A 22,734-nucleotide genomic window follows, 5' to 3' on the forward strand; every position below is an offset into this window, starting at 1 on the left:
TGCATATGGCTGCACGCGCCAGAGTGAGAGCAATTATTATAGTTCCAGACCTTCTCCGTAATGCTAAACTGATGAACTATAGGGGGCTTTAAAACCATAGTCTATAGAAAATATAGGGTACTGTACTGAAGTTTTCACCATTTCACCAGCACATGGAAATTTAAGGTTTGACATGTTGGGTATCTATTTACTCAGCGCAATCTTTTTTTTAATATTTTACCAAAAGATTTGGGTAATTTATTGCATTTGTATGACCTGAAAAAAAACATTAGTGAATTTTTGACTGAAATCTTGTGTTTCCTAGACCTATGGGGTAATATTGTGTAACATAAAAAATTGGAACTGCCATCTTTTGTTCTCTAGGGTATCTGTTTTCAGAAAATATATAATGTTTTGGGGGTTTTATGTAATCTTCAGGCCTTAAATTATTTTTTTAAGCATGTGTGCAAAAAAATGCAAAAACGGCTCTGGCAGCAAACGGGTTAAAGAACACTGCTTCTACAGGAGTTTTGAGTTTTGCATGTAGAAGAAGCTCCATATTATCCTATATGCCCTCGTTCACATTGAAAGTGGGTTTGTAATCATGCGAGTTCAGCTGAACCCGCGCGATTATAAACCCGCATTTCAGTGCAAGTTTGGGGGTGATTTGAAAGACATCTGTGCAGGTTCATGCACAGATGTATATTGAAGTTGCCAAAAGTAGTGCAGTGCTCCAAAGTCGGCGTCGCACCGATTGGGACAGTGCCGTTGCTGGTGTTTTGCCTAAAACTCCAACTCGCCAAAATCTCCAACCACGTCAGTTCCGGTAACTCTCCAGTAGTAAAAATTGCAGATTTCGATGAGTTGGTGTTTTCAAAGAACACCGGCAGAGTGTGCACTAGGGTTAACAATATAGTGAGTGGATATTTATAGTCTGCCTACTAACCAACAACATGGCAGCCAACTGTTCGTGTACCATAGTGTATATATACACTACGGTAACATTCTAAGTGGACATTCTTAGTCCGCCCGCTACTAACCAACAACATGGCCGCCTCCGAGGCGGCGACAACTTTTACTTTTCGTCCTTACTCGTTGTTCTGTCAATACAGCCAGCTGTTCGTGTACCGTAGTGTATATATACACTACAGTAACATTCTAAGTGGACATTTTTAGTCAGCCCGCTGCTAACTTACAACATGGCTGCCTCCAAGGTGGTGACAACTTTTACTTTTCCTCCTTACCCGTTGTTCTGTCAGAACAACCAACTGTTCATGTACGGTGGTATATATGCTGCCATGTTCTGTGAAATCACCAAGTCGTGGAAATCTCCAATTATTGCTACTGGAGAGTCACTGGAAATAACGTGGTTGGAGATTTTGGCAAGTTGGAGTTTTCAGCAGAACAGCAGCAATAGGCTGCAGTTTAGCATGCGATTGTTGGTTAAATCGCGTCCAAGTGTCCATGCAAATTAGGACCTTTAGAGACATATTTTAAGCCCAGCATTTAGGGGAAGAAAAATAAACCCTTCTTGTTTGCATTTTTGAGAGTGGTTTTCTGGCAGAAAAAACACGAAATGCTTCTAAATGCCTGTACAAAAATGTTCTATATCAGTGTTTTTATCTGCCAAAAGAACGGCTGTTTTTTAAAGACCAGAGTGCATGGACTCTTATTTGTTTAAGACTTTTTCAGAATTTCTTTCTGCATTACTTCCTTCTTTGGGTATACTAACCAGTAAATCACAAATGTCATTCATATACGTTTGGATTTTCCATAGCGGCTTACAACACTAAGTACTACCTGTTGTGTAACAGGAAGAAATTAAAGAAAACCTTTAGACAGTGTTTTGCAGAAGAGAAAACCATGGGAAAGCCTGAACTAGCACTTCTCCACCATTCTAACGAGACCTCAGGCAGCCAGTAGAATTGTGGGACAGAAGAAGGTGGAGAGTTCTACGTACGCTGCGTGTCATTTACATTGCCTGTATATAAAGGAAGTTAAATGTGCATTTGTTGACAGGTCACTGTGACAAGCTCAGGAGCTGCATGTGAAACAGTAAGTAACATATTTCATTGCTTATTCGTGGGCTTACTTGTTGCGCAATTGTTAAATTCCTTCATAATACTGCTGAGATCCTGAAAAACAGTGTGCAGTGCAATAGTACAAGTGAGCCATGCTTGTTAGAAACAGAGATCTTGTACACTGATAATAGTTCCAAATTACACTTTAAAATTCTTTTTCTAGACTGCATAAATCATTTTTTTACAAGAATAATTTGCTATTTATAAGCATGTGAATGCTTAAAGTGTAACTGTGGGCAAAATAAAAAATGACATATGTTATATGATGCTTATTGTCACTAGCATAAGACTGGGTTTACACTTGTATGATGACAGACATCGCATTTGATTCGCATCACATTGCTGTGCACATCACATGCGATGTCTGTGCGATGCGAATGTAGGACCCTTTTTTTGGTTTGCACTGGTATCAGATCACGTGGGTGTTCACACCTATGCGATCCGATTCCTGCACCATTTGACAGTTCACACTGCGAAACCCATCTGGAGGTGTCATTTTCTTTACATTGACACCCCCAGCCATTTGCCAGATCTCAGTGGGAACCAGTGCGTGATTCTGGCGTGATGCGGGAATCGGCACTGAATCACAGGGTTTTCCTGCATCGCACCAGTGTGAGCCATTGCGTGATTCTGGTGCAATGCGGGAACTGGTACTGAATCACAGAGTTTTCCAGCATCGCACCAGTGTGAACCAGTGCACGATTCTGGTGCGATGCGGGAACCGGCACTGAATCACAGGGTTTTCCAGCATCACACCAGTGTGAACCAGTGCACGATTCTGGTGCGATGCGGGAACCAGCACTGAATTACAGGGTTTTCCAGCATCGCACCAGTGTGAACCAGTGCTTGATTCTGGTGCAATGCGGAAACTGGTAGTGAATAGGGTTGAGCGAACACGGACTGTATTATTCGTGTTCGTACCGAATATTTGGATTTTTGTTACCCAAACACGGATCCAAAAACTTTACTGTATATTCGGGTAAAAATCTGTGTTCGGTCGTTTTATTTCCGGGTTTTGCATGCATTGGCGCACTTTTCATGGCGGGCTTTCAACAGCCAATCAACAAGCGTTTAACTGGTGTGCCTAAGCCATCCCAGCCATGCCTACAAATGTATTAGTAGCTGTGATTGGCGGTCTGAAGCATGTGACCAAGTCTTTATAAGTTCGAGGCAGCGCCGCTGCGGCGTCATTCTGCTGTTTAGTTCAGGGACAGAGCACACATCAACGTGCTGGCTGCTGATTAGGGACAGACAGGAAAAAAAAAAACATTTGTGTCCGGATAGAATTGAGGGACAGGTCGGAGTGTGTTAGGCAGGGCGAGTTGTAGGCATTTTAGGGCGAGGCTGCTGCTGATTTTTAGGGTCAGTGTGTTCTACAAACTACAATCGATATTGCTCTGTGGGGTGGGGTTTGCAGTCACCCGATCTACGATCATCATCTTATCAATCCTTTTAGGGAGAGAGTCTGCTGATTTTTAGGGTCAGTGTTCTACAAACTACAATCGATATTGCTGTGTGGGGTGGGGTTTGCAGTCACCCGATCTACGATCATCATCTTATCAATCCTTTTAGGGAGAGAGTCTGCTGATTTTTAGGGTCAGTGTTCTACAAACTACAATCGATATTGCTGTGTGGGGTGGGGTTTGCAGTCACCCGATCTACGATCATCATCTTATCAATCCTTTTAGGGAGAGAGTCTGCTGATTTTTAGGGTCAGACAGTGTGTTCTACAAACTACAATCGATATTGCTGTGTGGGGTGGGATAGGAGATAGGCAGGTGTCAGTGGTCCACATCCATTTTGCTGTGTGTGGGCTGCTGTGAACACAATCTTTTTGGGGTGCAGTGAACACAATCTTACGTACCGTCCTTAATTCACTCACTGGAGCGCGATCGCAAGATGTGCGAGTACAAGCGCACGCTGGTAGACGCAATGCTGCTGGCATTCCCACCTGACAGCGGGGCCACAGTGGAAGCACAAGGCAGAGGAGGAGGAGGAGGAGGAGGAGGAAGAGGTCGCCAACGCAACCAGGGCACCGCCAGCACCTCAGAATGCAGGGTTAGCATGGCTGAAATGTGGAAAAGCTTTGTCAGCACGCCACAACAAGCAGCAGCACCAGCAGCTCATATGGAACGTCTTAGCAGGAGGCAGCATTTCACCAACATGGTGGAGCAGTATGTGTGCACACGCCTAGACGTACTGAATGAGGGGTCTGCCCCCTTCAACTTCTGGGTCTCCAAGTTGGGCACATGGCCTGAGCTTGCCCTTTACGCCTTGGAGGTGCTGGCGTGCCCTGCAGCCAGTGTATTATCTGAACGGGTATTTAGCACGGCTGGGGGCGTTATCACAGACAAGCGCAGCCGCCTGTCCAGAGACAATGTGGACAAGCTCACGTTCATTAAAATGAACCAGGCATGGATCCCACGGGACTTTTCCGTACCTTGTGCAGAATAGCGATGGATACCGACCTTACCCAGCCATTGTTCTATGTTTGCTCTTTCTCACTCTTTTGGGGTGTACCCTCATTTACAATTTGTGAAAAGAAGCAGTGTTGGCTACCTCGTCCTCCTCAGGGCCAGATTAACGTAGGGGCTATTGGAGCTACAGCTCCAGGCCCCTACCTTTATATAGGCCCCGGGTTGGCCATATTCACTGTTACCGCTCTTCTGTCACTTGTAAACACAGAAGTCTGGCTTCTATGCTCGCTTCCCCAGGCAGCTCCCTCAGAACCTCCCCACACAGCACGAAGGCCGGACAAGGAGGGACAGTTGCCGATGCATGGATGTGTTTATGGGCTTCAGAGACAGCATCCCATGTTGAATTAGGCATGCATGGCTGCACCCTTCCTCCTCTGGGTGCATGCCAAGGCACGGCCATTAAGGCCCTTCAAAATCCTCAGCACCAAGCCCATGATGCTCTTAATCCGGCCCTGGTCCTCCTCCACCGCCGCTTCCACCTACACCGCCACATCCACCACCACCTCAACCTCCCTCCTACTCCATATGGGCCTCGTCCTTCAGAGATGAAGAACATTGTTTTATTTTTCTGTTTTTTTTTTGTTGTTTTAAGTTATTTCCCTATCCACATTTGTTTGCAGAGCACTTGCCATGCTCTTAACAACGTTTTGCTGCCATTTGCAGCACTCTAGCTCTTTCCATTGGTGTTTTAGAGCCATTTTAGTGCCTGAAAGTTCGGGTCCCCATTGACTTCAATGGGGTTCGGTGTCCGGGAAAAGTTCGGCAAAAGTCCGGGACACGGACCCGGACTTTTTTTTAAAGTTCGGCCGAACCCGCCGAACACGGACATCCAGGTGTCCACTCAACTCTAGTAGTGAATCACAGGGTTTTGCAGCATCGCACCAGTGTGAACCAGTGCACGATTCTGGTGTGATGCAGGAACCGGCACTGAATCACAGGGTTTTCCAGCATCGCACCAGTGTGAACCAGTGCGTGATTCTAGTGCGATGTGGAAACCGGTACTGAATCACAGGGTTTTCCAGCATCGCACCAGTGTGAACCAGTGCGTGATTCTGGTGCGATGTGGGAACCGGCACTGAATCATATGGTTTTCCAGCATCGCACCAGTGTGAACCAGTGCGTGATTCTGGTGTGATGCGGGAACCGGCACTGAATCACAGGGTTTTCCAGCATAGCACCAGTGTGAACCAGTGCATGCACTGAATCACAGGGTTTTCCAGCATCGCACCAGTGTGAACCAGTGCACGATTCTTGTGCGATGCGGGAACCGGCACTGAATCACAGGGTTTTCAAGCATCGTACCAGTATGAACCAGTGCGTGATTCTGGTGCGATGTGGGAACCGGCACTGAATCACAGGGTTTTCCAGCATAGCACCAGTGTGAACCAGTGCATGCACTGAATCACAGGGTTTTCCAGCATCGCACCAGTATGAACCAGTGCACGATTCTGGTGCGATGCGGGAACCGGCACTGAATCACAGGGTTTTCAAGCATCGTACCAGTATGAACCAGTGCGTGATTCTGGTGCGATGTGGGAACCGGCACTGAATCATAGGGTTTTCCAGCATCGCACCAGTGTGAACCAGTGCGTGATTCTGGTACGATGCAGGAACCGGCACTGAATCACAGGGTTTTCCAGCATCGCACCAGTGTGAACCCGTGCATGATTCTGGTGCGTTGCGGGAACTGGCACTGAATCCCAGGGTTTTCCAGCATTGCACCATTGTGAACCAGAGTTACATCATCCTGCACAAGCCCATCAAGATAGCTGAAGACCAGGCATCCCGAAGAAGCTGGGGAGAAGATGCTGGTGCTGGGGAGGGACTTCAGATCGTTAGTAATAAGGAGAGTATTTGCCAAATTTAGTTTTGCTTTATTGCCCTTTTTTACATGGTCATAGCTGCTGACTCATGATCTGGAGCTTTGTCAGTAGCAGCTGGCCTGTGGTTAGCAGGTTATAAGGAGGTGCTATGCTGCCTCCTGCATGCTTGTTTGGACACTGAAATCTCTCTTCATCATGCAGCAACTGCATCCAGAGGATATGATTGCAGTGTAGCATCATTCACTTTTACAGAGTGCATTGGCAGGAAGAAGCACCTGCCGAACATAACGTGCCCTACTTTTTTGGCCACGAGGTGAAGCTCAGTGTCGCACCTGCAACAATGTAGACAGGGCATCTGGTGACCTTTGCCAGGTTGCAGGTGTCAGGTGCAAAAAAATCCCTCTGTAACATTATTTTATTTCCTGTTGATTATGCCAGTAAATGTATTATATCTCAACTCCCTTTAACAGAACAAGCTATCCAGCAAAAGTGGCTGTTATAGGGTACATATAGGAGACAAGCCATTTACCACTGACTGTGCACAATGGTCAACTTTTATTCCTATGGTAAACCTTAAAACCAAATAGAAAAAAAAAGTTTTGCTGTAACTAAAAAGTGTTAGCTGGGGATAGACTTTAATTTGTTAGTCACTAGGGATTACCATCCAGTTTGTTTAGGCATTTGTGTACTTTCAGCCCACTCTGCAGAAGCCAACATCATTGATAGTAGCAGGAATCTCAACAGAAATATGACAAATTCTTCCTTACTTTGTCAATGGTTTTCCATTGGTCCAATGGTTGGTTCTCAGCAACCAGTAACATCACCGGGCCCCATTCATTTACTGTCCAGGAATCCTTATGTAAACAGCAGCTGGAACAGTTCCCCCAAAAACCCACACTAGACCCTTATCCATGTGTGCAGCTGGGTAGGCCAGGAAAGGGTAGGGGCCGACCGTGCAACACCCCCAAACATTACCAGGCTAAATGTCCTCAACTGGCAAAGCACAGAGGGCCCATGTTGATGGTCACGTCCATATTTGGTCAATGATATAATTTGGGAGACCCCACTCCTTTGTTTATATCAGCTGTCATCTGTCGAAGTTGTCATTCATGGGCAAGCAGTCATTTATTGTGATCTGAATTACTGGATGACATGATTGACAATGTATGTACATCGTAGGACATGCCTTTATTCAAATGTGGGAGTCGGTATCTGGGTGCCCCTATTTGTTAAAGGGGACTTTCAGATTCTGCCAAGCCCCTCCCCTGCAGACCCTCACAAACAGTGGACCAGGGTTGTGTGGAAGGGGCCCTTGTCCTTATCAACATGGGCACTCTCCATGTGAGGGCATGTGGCCTGGTATTGTTTGGGGGCTTTTTTCTCCAATATGGATCTGGTGTGGATTTGTCTTGCTATTTACATGTGGTTCACCCTTAAAGTATTAATAAAGGCAATTATTTTTTCTTTTTTGTTAGCGTGGTCAGGTTTTAATTGCTGTCTGTACCCCTGTTAGGACCCTTTCACATGGGCAGACCAATTGGGTCTGCCTGTCAGTTTTTCAGGCAGACCCATTCTGAACCTCCATTCTCCTCTATGGAGCGGCAGACATGTGTCCGTTGACACCCGCCGACATCTGATCCAATCCTGTCTGCTAAAAACAGACAGATAAGGATCTGTTCCTCATCCATCTGGCGAATCTGATGGCAGTTAGGTGTAAACGGACAAGCGGTCCATTTGCATCCAATCGCCCATAGATGAGAGCAGTCTGTGTCTGTATCCAATCTGCATAAGCAAAGTGCACACAGACCAGCCATCCGTCTGCTCAGTGGGGATCAGTGGACAGATTCCCTGTTGAGCAGGCAGACTCTATCGGAGCTCGTCCCGTAGGAAGGGGCCTTAGGGAGATTCACCCTCTCTATTTTCATGTTTACCATTATCAAAAAAAGTGAAAGTAACCCAAATTTTGGGTTGCCCTCAGAACTGGAATAGTGGAGATATTTTCCAATGACAATGCGCTTCACTCCCAAATACTCTTTATAGCTTCTGAACTCCAGAACTCAATCCAGGAATTACAAAACCTGAAGAAAGCTGTAAGACCAACCCCAGTACAGACACTCTGGAGCCCCTCACTCTGCATTTGTGAGAACACGGTGTCATTTTTGCATATTTTTAAATAGCACCAGGGCCTCACACTGTCAAACTGCCCAGAGATGGGACCTAAAGTCAGAATTTTTTTTAACTAGTTTTAGATTGAGCAGAGAGGGCTTTTTACGTTCAACCAAAATCGTTTTATTTTCCCTCCTCGTGCATATTTGAGTATTCTTTACAAAGTGAAGCTTGACCACATTCACTAAGCTCTGGGTAAAATTAGCAAAGTACACAGTCTATTTGTCTTAATCAAACCCAGTAACTCAAAGGGGTTAGTTTACTAAAGGCAAAGAGACTTAGTAAATTAGGTAAAGCTTCACTTTGCACATGATTGGATGATGGAAGTCAGAAGAGCTTCTGTTCATTTACTAAGCTCAGGAGCAATTGCTCTTGCCCAGTGCAACTCCATTTTGCAACGTGCTGCTCAGTATATTTACCTTTAGTAACATAACCTCAAAGTATTAAAACCAGAGGGCCAGGGAAAGGGAGAGGGAGCGGTTAACGATTTGCAGGCTGCATGTTTTCTTTAAGATTATTAGTGAGTCAGATAGGTAATTTCCCATGCATGCTATCTAGTGCAAAACTAAATAAATATACATATAAAAGTATGATTATTTGCTGTTGTTAATAAAGAAATGTCATCGTATTATCACCAGGAAGTAACACTGCTTCAAAGTTGTATTATCAATCTGCAGATTGTGTAACGGTTTACTTTGCATTGTTACTTGCTATTATATAGAAAAACCAAAAAAGATAAATCCTAATTTAGTAGTGGTGCTAAGTCTATTTAATCACTTTTGTTCCTTCAAAATAATAGTTCATTTATACCTGTTTCAATGCTTAATCACTCATTGTATGTGTCTCTTGGAGAATTTCCCTATTATCCTTAGCTTAGCCTCTTACCTGTGGCACAAGGAGGGTTAAATGTATTGATTACAGTGACCATTTTGGGAAAGACTATAAACAATGCTCAGCTATGGAGTGTCTTCAACCCTGGGAACAGGCATTTTGGGTGAGTCAATGTATGATTGTATATATGTGTGTAGATGTAATATATATATATATATATATATATATATATATATATATATATATATATATATAAATATATATATATATATATATATATATATATATATATATATATAGATATATATATATATATATATATATATCTATATATATATATACACGCACACACTATATTACCAAAAGTATTGTGACACACACATGAATTTTAATGGCATCCCAGTCTTAGTCCGTAGGGTTCAATACTGGGTTGGCCCACCCTTTGCAGCTATCACAGCTTCAACTCTTCTGGGAAGGCTGTCCACAAGGTTTAGGAGTGTGTCTATGGGAATGTTTGACCATTCTTCCAGAAGCGCATTTGTGAGGTCCTGATTTTGGAGAGAAGGCCTGGCTCGCAGTCTCTGCTCTAAAGGTCAGGATTCTGTACAGGCCAGTCAAGTTCCTCCACCCCAAACTCACTCATTCATTTCTTTATGGACCTTGCTTTGTGCACTGGTGCGCAGTCATGTTGGAACAGGAGGGGGCCATCCCCAAACTGTTCCCACAAAGTTGGGAGCAGGAAATTGTCCAAAATGTCTTGGTATGCTGACGCCTTCAGAGTTCCCTTCACTGGATCTAAGGGGCCAAGCACAACCCCTGAAAAACAACCCCCCACCATAATGCACCTGAAAGTCATTAAATAGTCCCCTTTCTGCTAGCGGTCCCCCTGCTAAACATATGGGGCCCAGGGAAGTTTTTTCTGTTTAATGCTGCAGACTCTTTGCAGTGCCCTTTGAAGAACAATCTGTGTTTGGAATGCTTTTCAGATGACATTTGACAGGAGGTGAGGAGCCGTTATTTCACTTCCTCACTACCTTATTTAACCCTGTAATGCTGCACTATTGCACTGCAATCACGTGTATTGCACATGTTTGAGGAGCTGCCCCATCTAACTCATTGGATGAGTTTTTGCAGGTGGTGTCACTTGTTAAACTGTGCACCCCAAAGTAAAAATTCCACTGCCACGGCTTGTGTGCAGCCCTGTCCGGCTGTATTGTGGGTGGAAAAACTTCTGCTCAGATGCCCCTTTTTACTGTCACCCATCTGAAAGAGCCGGAAATGTTTAGAAGCTTTGTATTACTGCCCACTTGTGTTGCCCTCTAAAGAGCGTTCAATGGAGGAAGAATTATATTGCTTCCAAGCTGCCTGATTTTACTCCTAAAAACCAGCATGAATTTTTATTGCGGTTGTGGGGCAGCCCTATTCAGTGGAATGGGCCTCGTTTGGATGCCAGGGGATTTTGCCAGGCCTGGATACCAAGCATCTAAGCTACAGCATGAGTACATGCCCATTCACTGCCTTTGCAGCCTTTGCCTAAAGGGTTACCCCTCTCCTAATCCTTGCACTGTGTGTTACATAGTCTTGACCCCTACACTCTATGCATTACCTACTCCTGACCCTGAACTATGTACATTACCCACTCCTGACCCTGAACTATGTACATTACCCACTCCTGACCCTGAACTATGTACATTACCCACTCCTGACCCTTGCACTCTGTACATCATATACACCTGATAGCTGCACTTTGTATGTTTTAAACCCCTCTCACTGCTAATCAAATTTTGCCACACCAAAATTTTTTCACACATGAACACTGCCTGCAGACGGGGGGGGGGGGGGGTATTTGGGGGGTATTTGGAGTCAGGCCCTTTCCCTGTCAGGTAGAGGGCCTAGTCAGCTAGGCTGTATAGAGACCCATTCTTTCTAATGGCTGCTCTGTAAGCATTACACTCATAGGCGTGCGCAGGGGGTGTGGTGCCTATTACCCCTACTGCCTGGGCTTCCCCCATGTTAGCCCCCCCACCCCACAGTGTTGCTGGCTTCCCACTTCTCCTCTCCCCGGCTGCTGTGGGGGATGTTTCAGGATGGAGAGTGGGGGAAGGGGCTAGTAAATGTTATTTACTGGCACCTTACTTTATTTAATGAACACAGTGAACACACTCACTCAATGTGTTCATTCATAGCTGAAGTATAGTAAACTATGTTTATTATGCTTCAGTTTGTGAATGAACAGGAAGCCGCTTTGCACAGAGCACTTCCCATTCACTCACTGTACAGTGCAGCTGAGGCTGCAGAGAAAGGCATGTGTGCTTGAGCTTTGGGGTGCACACCCTAATGCAATAGGCAGCGCACACCTATAGTTACACTGGTCATTTCACTCTCAGTAGAATCTTTTGAACACAGTGCATGCTGCCCTTCTTGTATTATTATAACTGTTAAACCTATTAACTCCATGTAACATTATATTTAATGTCAGATAAAACTAAAGACAATAACTTTTATTAATAATATTTATAGAAATATATCTTCTTTTCATGTAAGTACATGTCATCAGGCATAATTGCTTTTTTCATTGTCAAAAATGTGCACAAAAGTATGCTATTAGACCACTGGCTGTCAACCAGGGTTCTGTAGAACCCTTAGGTTTCTCCAGCTGTTGCTAGAAGCTACTTGAGCTTCAGCTGATTGACCTCCTATCAGATAGTGGCTGCATAGTTCTAGAACCAATGCTACTTGGCAATGCCATCAGGAAGACACCAGCTTCCTGACTGCGTTCCCACTGAAAAAAGCCCTATATATATATATATATATATATATACAACGTTATCTCTGCCTAGCCTAACTGTTCACAGTTGTGAGGTGCTGAAAAGCAGAAGTATTCCCATTTTTCCTATGTTTTGAGACTAAAAGAAAGGAAAATCTCTTATAACACCTTAAAACCTTACAACACAGGTATGTTATATGTTTAGTTTTTATAGAAAATGTGCTTCGTGTAAATATTCACTTGCTTCTGCAAAAAGCTTTTCCAAAAGTAGACAGGACTTCTGGGTAAATTACTTGTTTTTTTGGCAAGCCTAGAACTTACCATCTGAAAATAATTTAGGTTTTCCTTTATAGAGTTTCTTAGTGTGCTTCTGAGGCCACTCTAGATGGAATTTTTGGAAGTCCCTTTTGTGGTTCTTGGGTCTGAGACTATAACTTGTACTATTCTTTTCACATGTATCTAGCTGTAGTGTACTTCCCTTTTTTCTGTTCAAATGCTTTGTTTCTTTTGACACAATAATATATAGAGGAACCAAAGAGATGAGAAGTTAGCTTTGTTCTTCCTCATGATATTATGGTTTTCGGGAACAACTTTAGTGTTTTTTTTTTTAGGAGCACATGAATATTGTTATGTTACCTTTTCATCTAGGTACAAACAGAAGAGGGTGCCTCTATCTAGGTGTAGTGGTTTATTTAACCGGTTGCCGACCGCCGCCGCATTCCGATACGTCACTAGCCTGTGAGCCAATAGGGGGTGAGCGCGCGCCGCCGGAGGCGCGCTCCCACCCCCGCTCGTTCACGGACACCTCCCCGATGTCCGCCGGTCACTTGCGATCGTCCGCTGTGAAGGGAGAAAGGCAGGCGGCTAATGTAAACAAAGCCGCCTGTCATTCTCCCCTGTGTAACAGCAGAGATCATACGGTCCTGCTATGTAGGACCGTAGATCTCTGCTGTTACATGTAAAGCCACATCCCTGCACAGTTAGAAACACGCCCCTAGGGACACACTTAACCCCTCCTTTCCCAATAAAGTTAACCCCTTCCCTGCCAGTGTCATTTTTACAGTAACAGTGCATATTTTTAGCACTGATTACTGTAGTAATGTCACTGGTACCCCCAAAAGTGTCAAAAATGTCAGTCAAGGGTCCGATCCGTCCACCGCAAAGTCGCAGTCCCGCAAAAAAAATCGCAGATCGCCGCCATTACTCGTTAAAAAAAAACAACAAAAATGACAAAAATCTTTCCCTTAGTTAGTAAACGCAATAACTTTTGCGCAAACCAATCAGAATACGCTTATTGTGATTTTTTTTTTACCAAACATATGTAGCAGAAAACAAATTGGCCAAAAATGTTGAAAAATTTAGATTTTTACATTTTTTTGGGGGAATTTCATATAAAAAATTTTGAAAAATATTGTTATTTTTGCAAAATTGACGCTATTTTCTGTTTATAGCACATGATCAAAAAATCACACAGGTGATCAAATACCGCCAAAAGAAAGCTCTGTTTGTGGGAAAAAAGGATGTCAAATTAGTTTAGGTACAGCGTCGCACGACCGCGCAATTGTCCGTTAAAATCACGCAGGGCCTGGTGAGGAAGGGGGTAAAATCTTCCGGGGCTTATGTGGTTAAAAGAGTATAAAAGACCATAAAAATGCACGCACTAGATAAAAGTGGATCAAGGCTTGTCATAAACCCATATAGACCTCCATAGGATCACCATGAGGCAGCAGAGCTCTGCAGTCATGTGGCTAGTTGAAGCAGAGTTCTTGATGGAAGTCAAGTTCAGGCTTCAGGCTGGAACATAAGCAACGGCAGCTTCCAGAAGTAGCAAGATGGCTACGACTGCAAACAGCACCTCTCTCGGCTGGGTGATGATGACAGGAAGTGGAGGGGGTTTGGCTACATGTTTCAGGGCAGACAGGAGTGCCCCTTTATCAAACCATAGGAAGGAGATTGACCAAAGGACAAGTCTTTATATACTGTGAAAAGTGGGAGGGGGGCAGGAGCAGGAAGTCACTACTATTAACTCTTGTTTAACTAAAGTAGTGCTAGACAATGCATGTGAAGAAAAGAACAAAGGGATACATAAGGCTAGTGTTAATTAACCCTAGAGTGACCAAAACTGTCCATATTTAAAAAATAGAAATAACATTTGAATAAATAATAAAAAGTAAAAGACATATTCTAATCATGATTAGATACTAAATAGGTCAGTCCTATGATGGGGCTTATGAATTAATCCACGTTTACATGGCAAAACTTGGCATTAATAAACAGCTATATGATAGTGTTGGAGGAATTGAGAGGAATAGTGCCCCATTATTGGTGTTCATTTGGCCCCATTGTTGGTCTCATTGGGAGGAATAGTGCCGCATCATTGGGGGGTCATTGGGCCCCATTGTTGGTCTCTTTGGGAGGAATAGTGCCCCGTCATTGGGGGTCATTGGGCCCCATTGTTGATCTCATTGAGAGGAATAGGTGCCATTGGGCCCCATTGTTGGTCTCATTGAGAGGAATAATGCCCCATCATTGGTTTTCATTGGGCCCAATTGTTGGTCATATTGGGAGGAACAGTGCCCCATCATTGGGGGTCATGTGGCTCCATTGTTCATGTCTTTGGGAGAAACTGTGTCCCATCATTGGTATTAGTGGGGGGGAATTATGGCCCCAAGGGCCAGATAAAAGCAATCAGAGGGCTGCATCTGACCCTAGGGACGCAGTTTGAAGACCACTACTGTAGTTAGAGCCTTGTTCTGTGGCTCCTTGGTGTTCGCTGAACCTAGCTCTGAATTCTCTGATGGTACTTCCAACATACAATAACCTGCATGGAAATTTTAAGCAATAAACAACAAACTCAGCTGAATAGCAACAACATTGGGGAAAAGACTTCTTACAGTCACCTGGAGGAATTTTTCCTATGATGAACAAATTGACACGTTAGGTACTTGGGTTTTCGGCATTGGAACATGCCTACCAGATTACAGAGGAAATTTAGGGACTCTATAGTGTGTTTTCTTTTTTTTTTTTGATAGCTTTAAGTGACCTTTCAAGCCTTGATCCACTTTTAACTAGTGGGTACATTTTTAATGTCTTTTTTAATTAAATTGCTACACCTAGATGAAGTGGAGTTTGTTTTTTTGTATCTACATTAGGATCTTAAGACCTACTAAATCTTAAGATCTACTTTACCTGGTGTTTCCTACTACTCTCCTGGCCCTCCTATGTGTCCTATTAAATGACAGTTGGGTTCAAGTCAGCTCAATAGCCTATTCCCTTTCTTTTTTTCATAAATGTCTGTTTTTTTTTCCCCTCTGTATGAAGAACACTGAAGTACCTTATTTTCAACAAGACAAAATGGAGTTTCAGTTGGTGGCAAATGTTAATTTTTTATTATAAATGGAAAATTGGTACAAAATATTAATAATAGAAAAAAATAAACTTGTGGTGTGCAGTTTGTTTTGGCTTTTATTTTTTTTATTTTACCTACATCATAAAAAGTATCAATACATGCTGTATTACATGCTGTTCATACTTACTCAGTCACTATGAGATTCATTTTCTGTATTCTTCAAAAAACCTGGTTGATCCTGCTGCTCTCTATCTCCACCTTCTGTTCTTGTCTCCAATTCAGCTGGGGATTTTGCAGCTGTGGTGGCAACTCTGCACATGCTCAGTTTTCAGTGAGTTTCTATGCTCATTATTTCCTCCCTATCACATCTGAGCAGCCCATGTGACTATAGAGTCACACATGTGGGTGTATACACAGTGGTAAAAGAAAGCCCACTCCTCCATGCCCACTAATCAGTAAACACAATGGGGTTGGGATTTTACATGTAGATTGATGAAGTCTTCTCATAACATTACATGGATTATACCAGTTCCAGGGACGACTAGCCACTTTCGCATCCCAAAACACTGTAAACAACCAAAAGGTTTAGAGAGTATAAATTATACCTCTAGAGAATAGGGGACTTTCAAGGAAGTGGCGTCATCATTGAGGTGAGCATAAACAGAAGTTTTCTTTAAAAAGAAAAAAACGTATTTATATAAACATGATAAAAGTTGTCTTCAAATAGACATAAAAAATATATGCAGCTAAGGGGCAGTGCAGCTCAGACTGTAGTGCATTAACAGTGATATCCCTAGGTACATAAAGGTCCAACGTTTTTCGCAGATCACTATTTCTGGGAACTTGATTATGCATCAAAAATAACCACATTGTATTGTTTATGTCTCCTGAAAGCGTGACGTAACCCCAGCCATATGACGACCAACTGACATCTGGTAGTATACCAGGGTCTGGTCTGAAGGACACTGGACCATACCTAGCACATTCAAAATAGGCCACAATTATATCTGGACAGCTTGTGTACAATCACTGTGGGACAGCGTGACATGAGAGGCTACCGCATCGCATCAGGCTGAAGCCTTCAGACCTGACCCTGTTATACTACCAGATGTCAAGTTCCCTAAGGAAGCAGAAGAAGTGTTCTGTGAAACGCGTTGGACCTTTATGTACCTATGGATACCACTGTTAATGCACTACCGTCTGAGCTACGCTGCCCCTTAATTGCATATATGTTTTTATGTGTATTTGAAGACTACTTTTATCATGTTTATATAAATAAAAATGTTTCTTTTTTAAAGAAATCTTCTGTGTATATGCTCACCTCAATGATGACGCCACTTCCTTGAAAGTCCCCAATTCTCGAGGGGTAAAATTTATACTCTCTATACGTTTTGGTTATTCTAAGATACAGGCTGGAGTGTCATACAGAACCATATAACAATGAAAATCACATAATTCTCTATGATGCCCATTCACATCAATGCAGCACAATATGGCTTGTTTTTGGAAAAGGTACCAGTTCTACTTTGTTACAGTTTCTGCACGATGTAGGCCATTGCTAACCTGAAAATGCTAAATTTCTGGCTACCTTACTGATCCAATGAATCCCCTATTTTCTGAAAAACTGACCAAGGAAAGAGAATTGGAGAGAGATAAATGGACTTTATAGGCACAGATAGCAGCTTGGGATAAAAAAACTCAGTTTTTTATCCCAAGCTGCTATCTGTGCCTATAAAGTCCATTTATGTCTCTCCAATTCTCTTGACAATTTATCAGGATGTGGCACATATTTTCTAATTATTGCTGCGCCCAAAGTTGCTGCTAATTGGCTGCGCATTTTCCAAATTTTTTTAACTGACCAAGGAAACATTATGCTTACATCTTTCTGATTTTGCTTTTTTACAACTGATTTTGAAACTATTGAGGCCAGAGGTATTGAGGCAGTTTGCATTTTGAGAAGATAAGGAATGGCTGCATCCATATTTTTCTTAGCACAAGGTTCCTTTAGACTCTGTCCTAAAAAGAAATGACAGGAATAGCTAATGTCCAATCTTTCCTGGTTAGTTCCTGTTGAGATCAAACCTTTTCAGAATGTATGATGTGCAAGAGCTATTCTTTACTCTACATTGAATGCACCTTTGTTCACATGTTCTCATACAGTGAAATGACTTTTTATGATAGGTTCCTATATATCAGGGGCGTAACTACAGGGGTTGCAGGGGTTGCAATCGCTACCGGGCCCCATGCTCCAGGGGGCCCGGTAGCAAAACAGTGGGTGAACCTCTAGGATCTCAAAGGTCACACTTGCGACCGGGCCCTGGCATTTCTGTGGGGAGGCCCCAAGATTGCAGGAAGGGGGCCCACTGCAGAACTTGTGAAAGGATCCTGATGCGGGACCATAATAAAAGGCCATGCAATGAGAGTAAAGAGCCCCAGGATTAGTGGGAAGAGCCCCGGGCTTGAAGGGAAGGGCCCCGGCCAGGGGTCTGGGGGGCCCTTCATGGTTTCTTGCATCGGGGCCCTGAAGGTTCTAGTTACGCCTCTGCTATATATGTTCTATGGCTGACAGTATCCTTGAAATATTCCCTTTCCTACTGCCTTATTTATAGCTTTGGTTGAACTAGAACATAACTGTATTGACATTTATTGCATTCTGTTACCAGAGTTAACATTGCTATCTCTGTCGTGTTCCAGGTCCATAATGGTTGAAAAAAGCAGCAATGAAGAGGTAGTACTGATAGATCTCTTTTACTCAGGCTACCACATAGACCTCGACAAACATAAAGCTTTGAACCAAGTATGGACAATCCTCAAAAAACGATATAGCACAAATGTTCCATTTACTTTCTTTATGTGCTACCAGAAACCTACTTGTGAGGACAGTAATCCCAGTTTATTATCTGAGGCCACAGAAGCACATTTTGATTACTTGAAAAATGGATACAAGGTGGTAAAAGACTCCAACATGGCTGCAATACTTTATTCCATTAAACAAGAAATTGATGCACTGGACATAAACAAGATTTTCCTTATTCTGCCCCAGGAAAAGAGGATACAAATGGATATTTATGTAGAAAATGTCTTTACTCCTGTCTATAATTTCATGTTAGAATGTTATAAAATGCACAGTGAAATGGATAGCATTACACCCACATGTAATGCCGAACAAATCAGCAATGGAATTTCTGATGAGGACTATAAAGCGATTGCAAGGAAGAACATGCAGACATATTTTCAAAGCTTGCCTGCTCTGAAAGGGGATCTAGTCATTCTTAAATCACAGCTTATTCCAGGTAAATATTATCTGATTTTTTAATGAGATCTAGCTTTACAGTATTAAAGCGGAGTTCCGGGCACAAAAACGATATTTTTTTTTTGTGCCCGTCTGCTAGTTCAGCCTAACCTGAAAAGGAATTGGATAGTTAGATTTTTTTTTTTTTAAAACTCACCTTGTAATTGACGATCGTAAATACTCACCTATGACAGCTTCCTCCCTCGGAGCCGCGGCTCACCCCGTCACTTCCTGTCTCGTTATGATTCCTGGGAGCTGAACGTCATAGCTCCCAGGAATCAATGCGCCGCACCGGCCCCGCTCGTCATTTCCGGGCGACGCCGCATTCCCCTGCTAAACAGCTTCTGGGCATGCCCAGAAGCTGTTTAGGAATGCGGCGCCGCACCGGAAGTGACGAGAGGGGCCGGTGCAGCGCATTCTGGGACACGAAGACGCGGAAGAAGACAGAGAAGAGGACCGCGCCGGCTTCAGCTGCCCACAAGAGAGATGGAAACGCTGTGGAAGAAAACTTCTAAGTAAGTATTTCTTCTAAAAGGTAAGTGCGAACCGGGACAGATCAGAGGCTAGCCATTGTGGAATGTGCTAGCCCTGACTGTCCCGGGGGTATGTTAAAAAAAAAAACGTTTCTCTGCCCGGAACTCCGCTTTAAGGTCTCTGAGTTGACATAATTCCTGGGCCATGTATATACATCTATCCCCTCTAGACCAAAGAACTTCTTTGTCATCCTTCCTAACGCTGTGGCCAGCTTAAGTTTAGTAAGAAAAAAACAGAAAGGACATTACTCACTATCAACCTGATGTGTCCCTGGCTCCTGTATTAGTAGGTCTTCCTCCTCCCCCATCATGTTCTGGTGCAATGGGGCTTAATAGAGCCAACAGACCTCATCAAGAGTGCGGACTATGGGGTTGATTTACTAAAACTGGAGAGTACAAAATCTGGTACAGCTCTGCATACAAACCAATCAGCTTATAGGTTTTTTTTGTCAAAGCTTAATCTCTGCATGCTGAGGGCACGCAAATATGCAGACCTCTCAGCGGCCAGGCCTTGGCGCAGAGCAGCCGCTTATTTGCGTGCAATAGTGCCTACAGAGCTGTACTGGCGGCTAATGGTAAGCTCCTATTCGCTGCTTGCCATTTTGTGACAGCCAATCACGACAGTCAGATGACCATAAGCTCTGTCCTGCCTCCCGGCATTCTAAATCCCATAATGGGCCGGCAGGCACTGGCTCTAAGGGGTTAATTTTACAAACTGAAGTTAGAAGCGGACTGGCTACCATGCACAACTATACAAGACTCTGCATGCTCCAGTTGAAGTAAATAAACCCCTATGCTTGCCTTTTCTGCCCACTTCCTTCATTCATAGACTCTTCCATGAATGAACTATGATCTATGAATGGAGGAGGTGGTTGGACCTTTCATTCTCCCGCCATTCCTAGATCACTTTTGATTTATTTAAGTGCCTGTCACAGGTCCATTGGCTATATTAACTCTGATAGAGGGGTGGTGGGGGTTGGGGGAGGAAGATTTGAACTTTTTGGCAAAAAAAAAATATAAAAAAACATAGACTTTAACCTCAATACCAAACTAACAGGATTAGATGTCATAGTTTCATAAGACACACGAAGGCTAGGGATAGGGAGAATGAAAAGGCTTTTCCACTGCTTCCCAGTACACCTGGAACTAAGTAGAAGAGCAAAATATTCTATTCTACTAGCAGCTTTGTTCTCTGTGTACAGGCTCAAGCAGCAACCTGGTGTATATTTGGTTCTGTGCCCTGTCCCTGGCAATAGGCTGTGTAAATATTGGTGTTCCAAATGTATTAATTAACAAGGTGAAGTAAACCGTCTCCCAGGCTGATAAGTCATGGCGTGTCATGCTGTTTACATTAAGGAAATACACGTATGTCAGGTTCCTATAAAGAACCTTACAGGAATGTTATTAAAAATAGGATAACCTGGTTGCATAAGATTTCATTTCCCCGTAATTATACCCAGAATCACAGGCAGGGGAATTGGCAGTGCTAAGTTTTCTTTAATGAATTCGAACCTATGTTGCATAACTTCATAACCACAATTTGGCTTCAGAGTCATTCCTATTTTTGTAACACATTATTGGGCAATAATTAGCGATTTATAAGCATGGCAAGTAGGTGTATATAAAACATAGTGTGAGTCAGATTTTCATTGAAGACTTTGTAGGAAAAATTAAAGTGATTTGTTTATTCAAGCATCACCCACGAACAATGGAAACAATGGTAACTTACAGCTTTTGTATCTTTTTAGTTATGAATTGAAAGATTTATCCCTCTTAAAGTGGAACCTGTTGATGGATGAAAAACAGACACCAATGCCTCTCTATGGAAAAACGGATGTAAATGGGATGATCATCCATTTACATCAGTTTACATCCACATCCATTAACATCCGTTTTTTTTTTTTTAATTGATCAAACATCTTTTTTTCTCCTGTTAAAAAAATGGATCAGGCGAAATTGTGGATGTAAAAAAAAAAAACAGATGAAAAACTGATGAGCACTGATAAAATACGGAAGAAAAACTGATGAATGCTTCATCTATTTGGAGGTGACTGAACTGATGAAATGAACGGTCCGCATGTGTGAAAGGGGCCTAAGGGTCCGATTCCCCCATAGAGATGCATGGGGCTCTGACACCTCACTCTCCGCACACAGAGTGGAGGGGAGGTGTCACCTCCCTGCTCAGCGGGGATCTGTGTTTACGATCCCCTGCTGAGCAGCACGGATCCGCCTACGGAGGCGGACTGTGTGAAAGAGCCCTAACCCTCCCTTACTTTATTCAAAATGAAAAAAAAGTTTTGGAATTAGTTACCTTTTAAGCACTGTAGGGTTATGTAAGTTTATAGAGTACTATATTACCAGTATATAAATAGTATATGCAGTACAGCATACTGTACTCTATATAAGTAAATATAGTTTTTCTTGTATAAAATATATTTATGCATATATTGACCACACAATTTTCCTATCATCAGTAGAAACACAGCCATCTCACATGAGCCTATTTAGTCATTGTCACAATATTCCAAGCCAGTGTAGAAACCAATAAAACGAAATGTTCTCTGTACAAGAGTGATTCTAAAGAGGATCATTACTTTGGGTGCCAAAGGTTACTCACCGATGAACATCTGGGTCTGTCTATGAATGTGGCCACTTATCCTGTTCAGAAAATCATACCCTAATAGGTCTGAACAATGAGAAAAAAGTTCTGCTCGTGGGAGGAGTTGGCCATAAATATATTGTGTGGGTTTCCTGTATTTAATGGTTTTAGCATATATTGATCTAAAACAATGCTAGCATCGTAATTAATGAGGCGTTAATATACTATTTGCTAGTAGATTAGAAGTTATGTCTAATGGTAAATCAGAAAACCTTGTTAGGTTATTGTCATTTTGGCCTGTAACATTCTTGTCTCAGATACCCAATACTTTCACCTAAACAAATACCAATAGGTAAACAAACAAATTCCAATAGGTAAACAAACAAATTCCAATAGGTAAAGTGCATATAATAGGAAGCAAAATAACAGTACATGCAATTGATCCTTATACTGAAAAACCTATAACCCAAATAAGAAACACCCAGTGACAGGAAAAAAAAAAAAAAACAGAAAGTCCACATAAAAGTTAATGTAAAAATGAAAGTGCCCAACTTTGCCAGAGGTGCAATGCAATTGATAAGCGTCCAATCAGATAAAGATATCAAATCTTTACACCACACCATGTGAGTGCATGCCACTACATCACCATCAGGTTTAAACTCACCGGATCTATTTGCCTCACATTCTCATGTTTGGCATTTGAACTTATCCACAGCAATCTCCACCTCAATAAGAATGGATCATGCAGCTCATGTATGGGAAGAAAGTGGAGAGCTCCACCAGTACAGTATGTCTCAAACATGATTTACACATTTCACTTACATGGCTCAAACTAAA

The 22,734-nt window shown here is 42.8% G+C and overlaps 1 protein-coding gene across 1 annotated transcript in view; it reads left to right on the top strand.

The window, feature by feature from the left end:
- The first annotated feature begins 1,909 nt into the window (after positions 1-1,909).
- The window catches only part of LACC1 (laccase domain containing 1), a 34,523-nt gene continuing 13,698 nt past the window's right edge, over positions 1,910-22,734 (top strand). Inside the window, exons 1-2 of the mRNA XM_082248551.1 lie at positions 1,910-2,034; positions 18,168-18,766. Of these exons, the coding sequence (XP_082104677.1) occupies positions 18,175-18,766 (592 nt within the window). The 5' untranslated portion in view covers positions 1,910-2,034; positions 18,168-18,174. The remainder of the gene's footprint in view (positions 2,035-18,167; positions 18,767-22,734) is intronic.

The sequence above is a fragment of the Pelophylax lessonae genome (genome assembly GCF_965119305.1).
Source record: "Pelophylax lessonae genome assembly, chromosome: 2".
Lineage (NCBI taxonomy): Eukaryota > Metazoa > Chordata > Amphibia > Anura > Ranidae > Pelophylax > Pelophylax lessonae.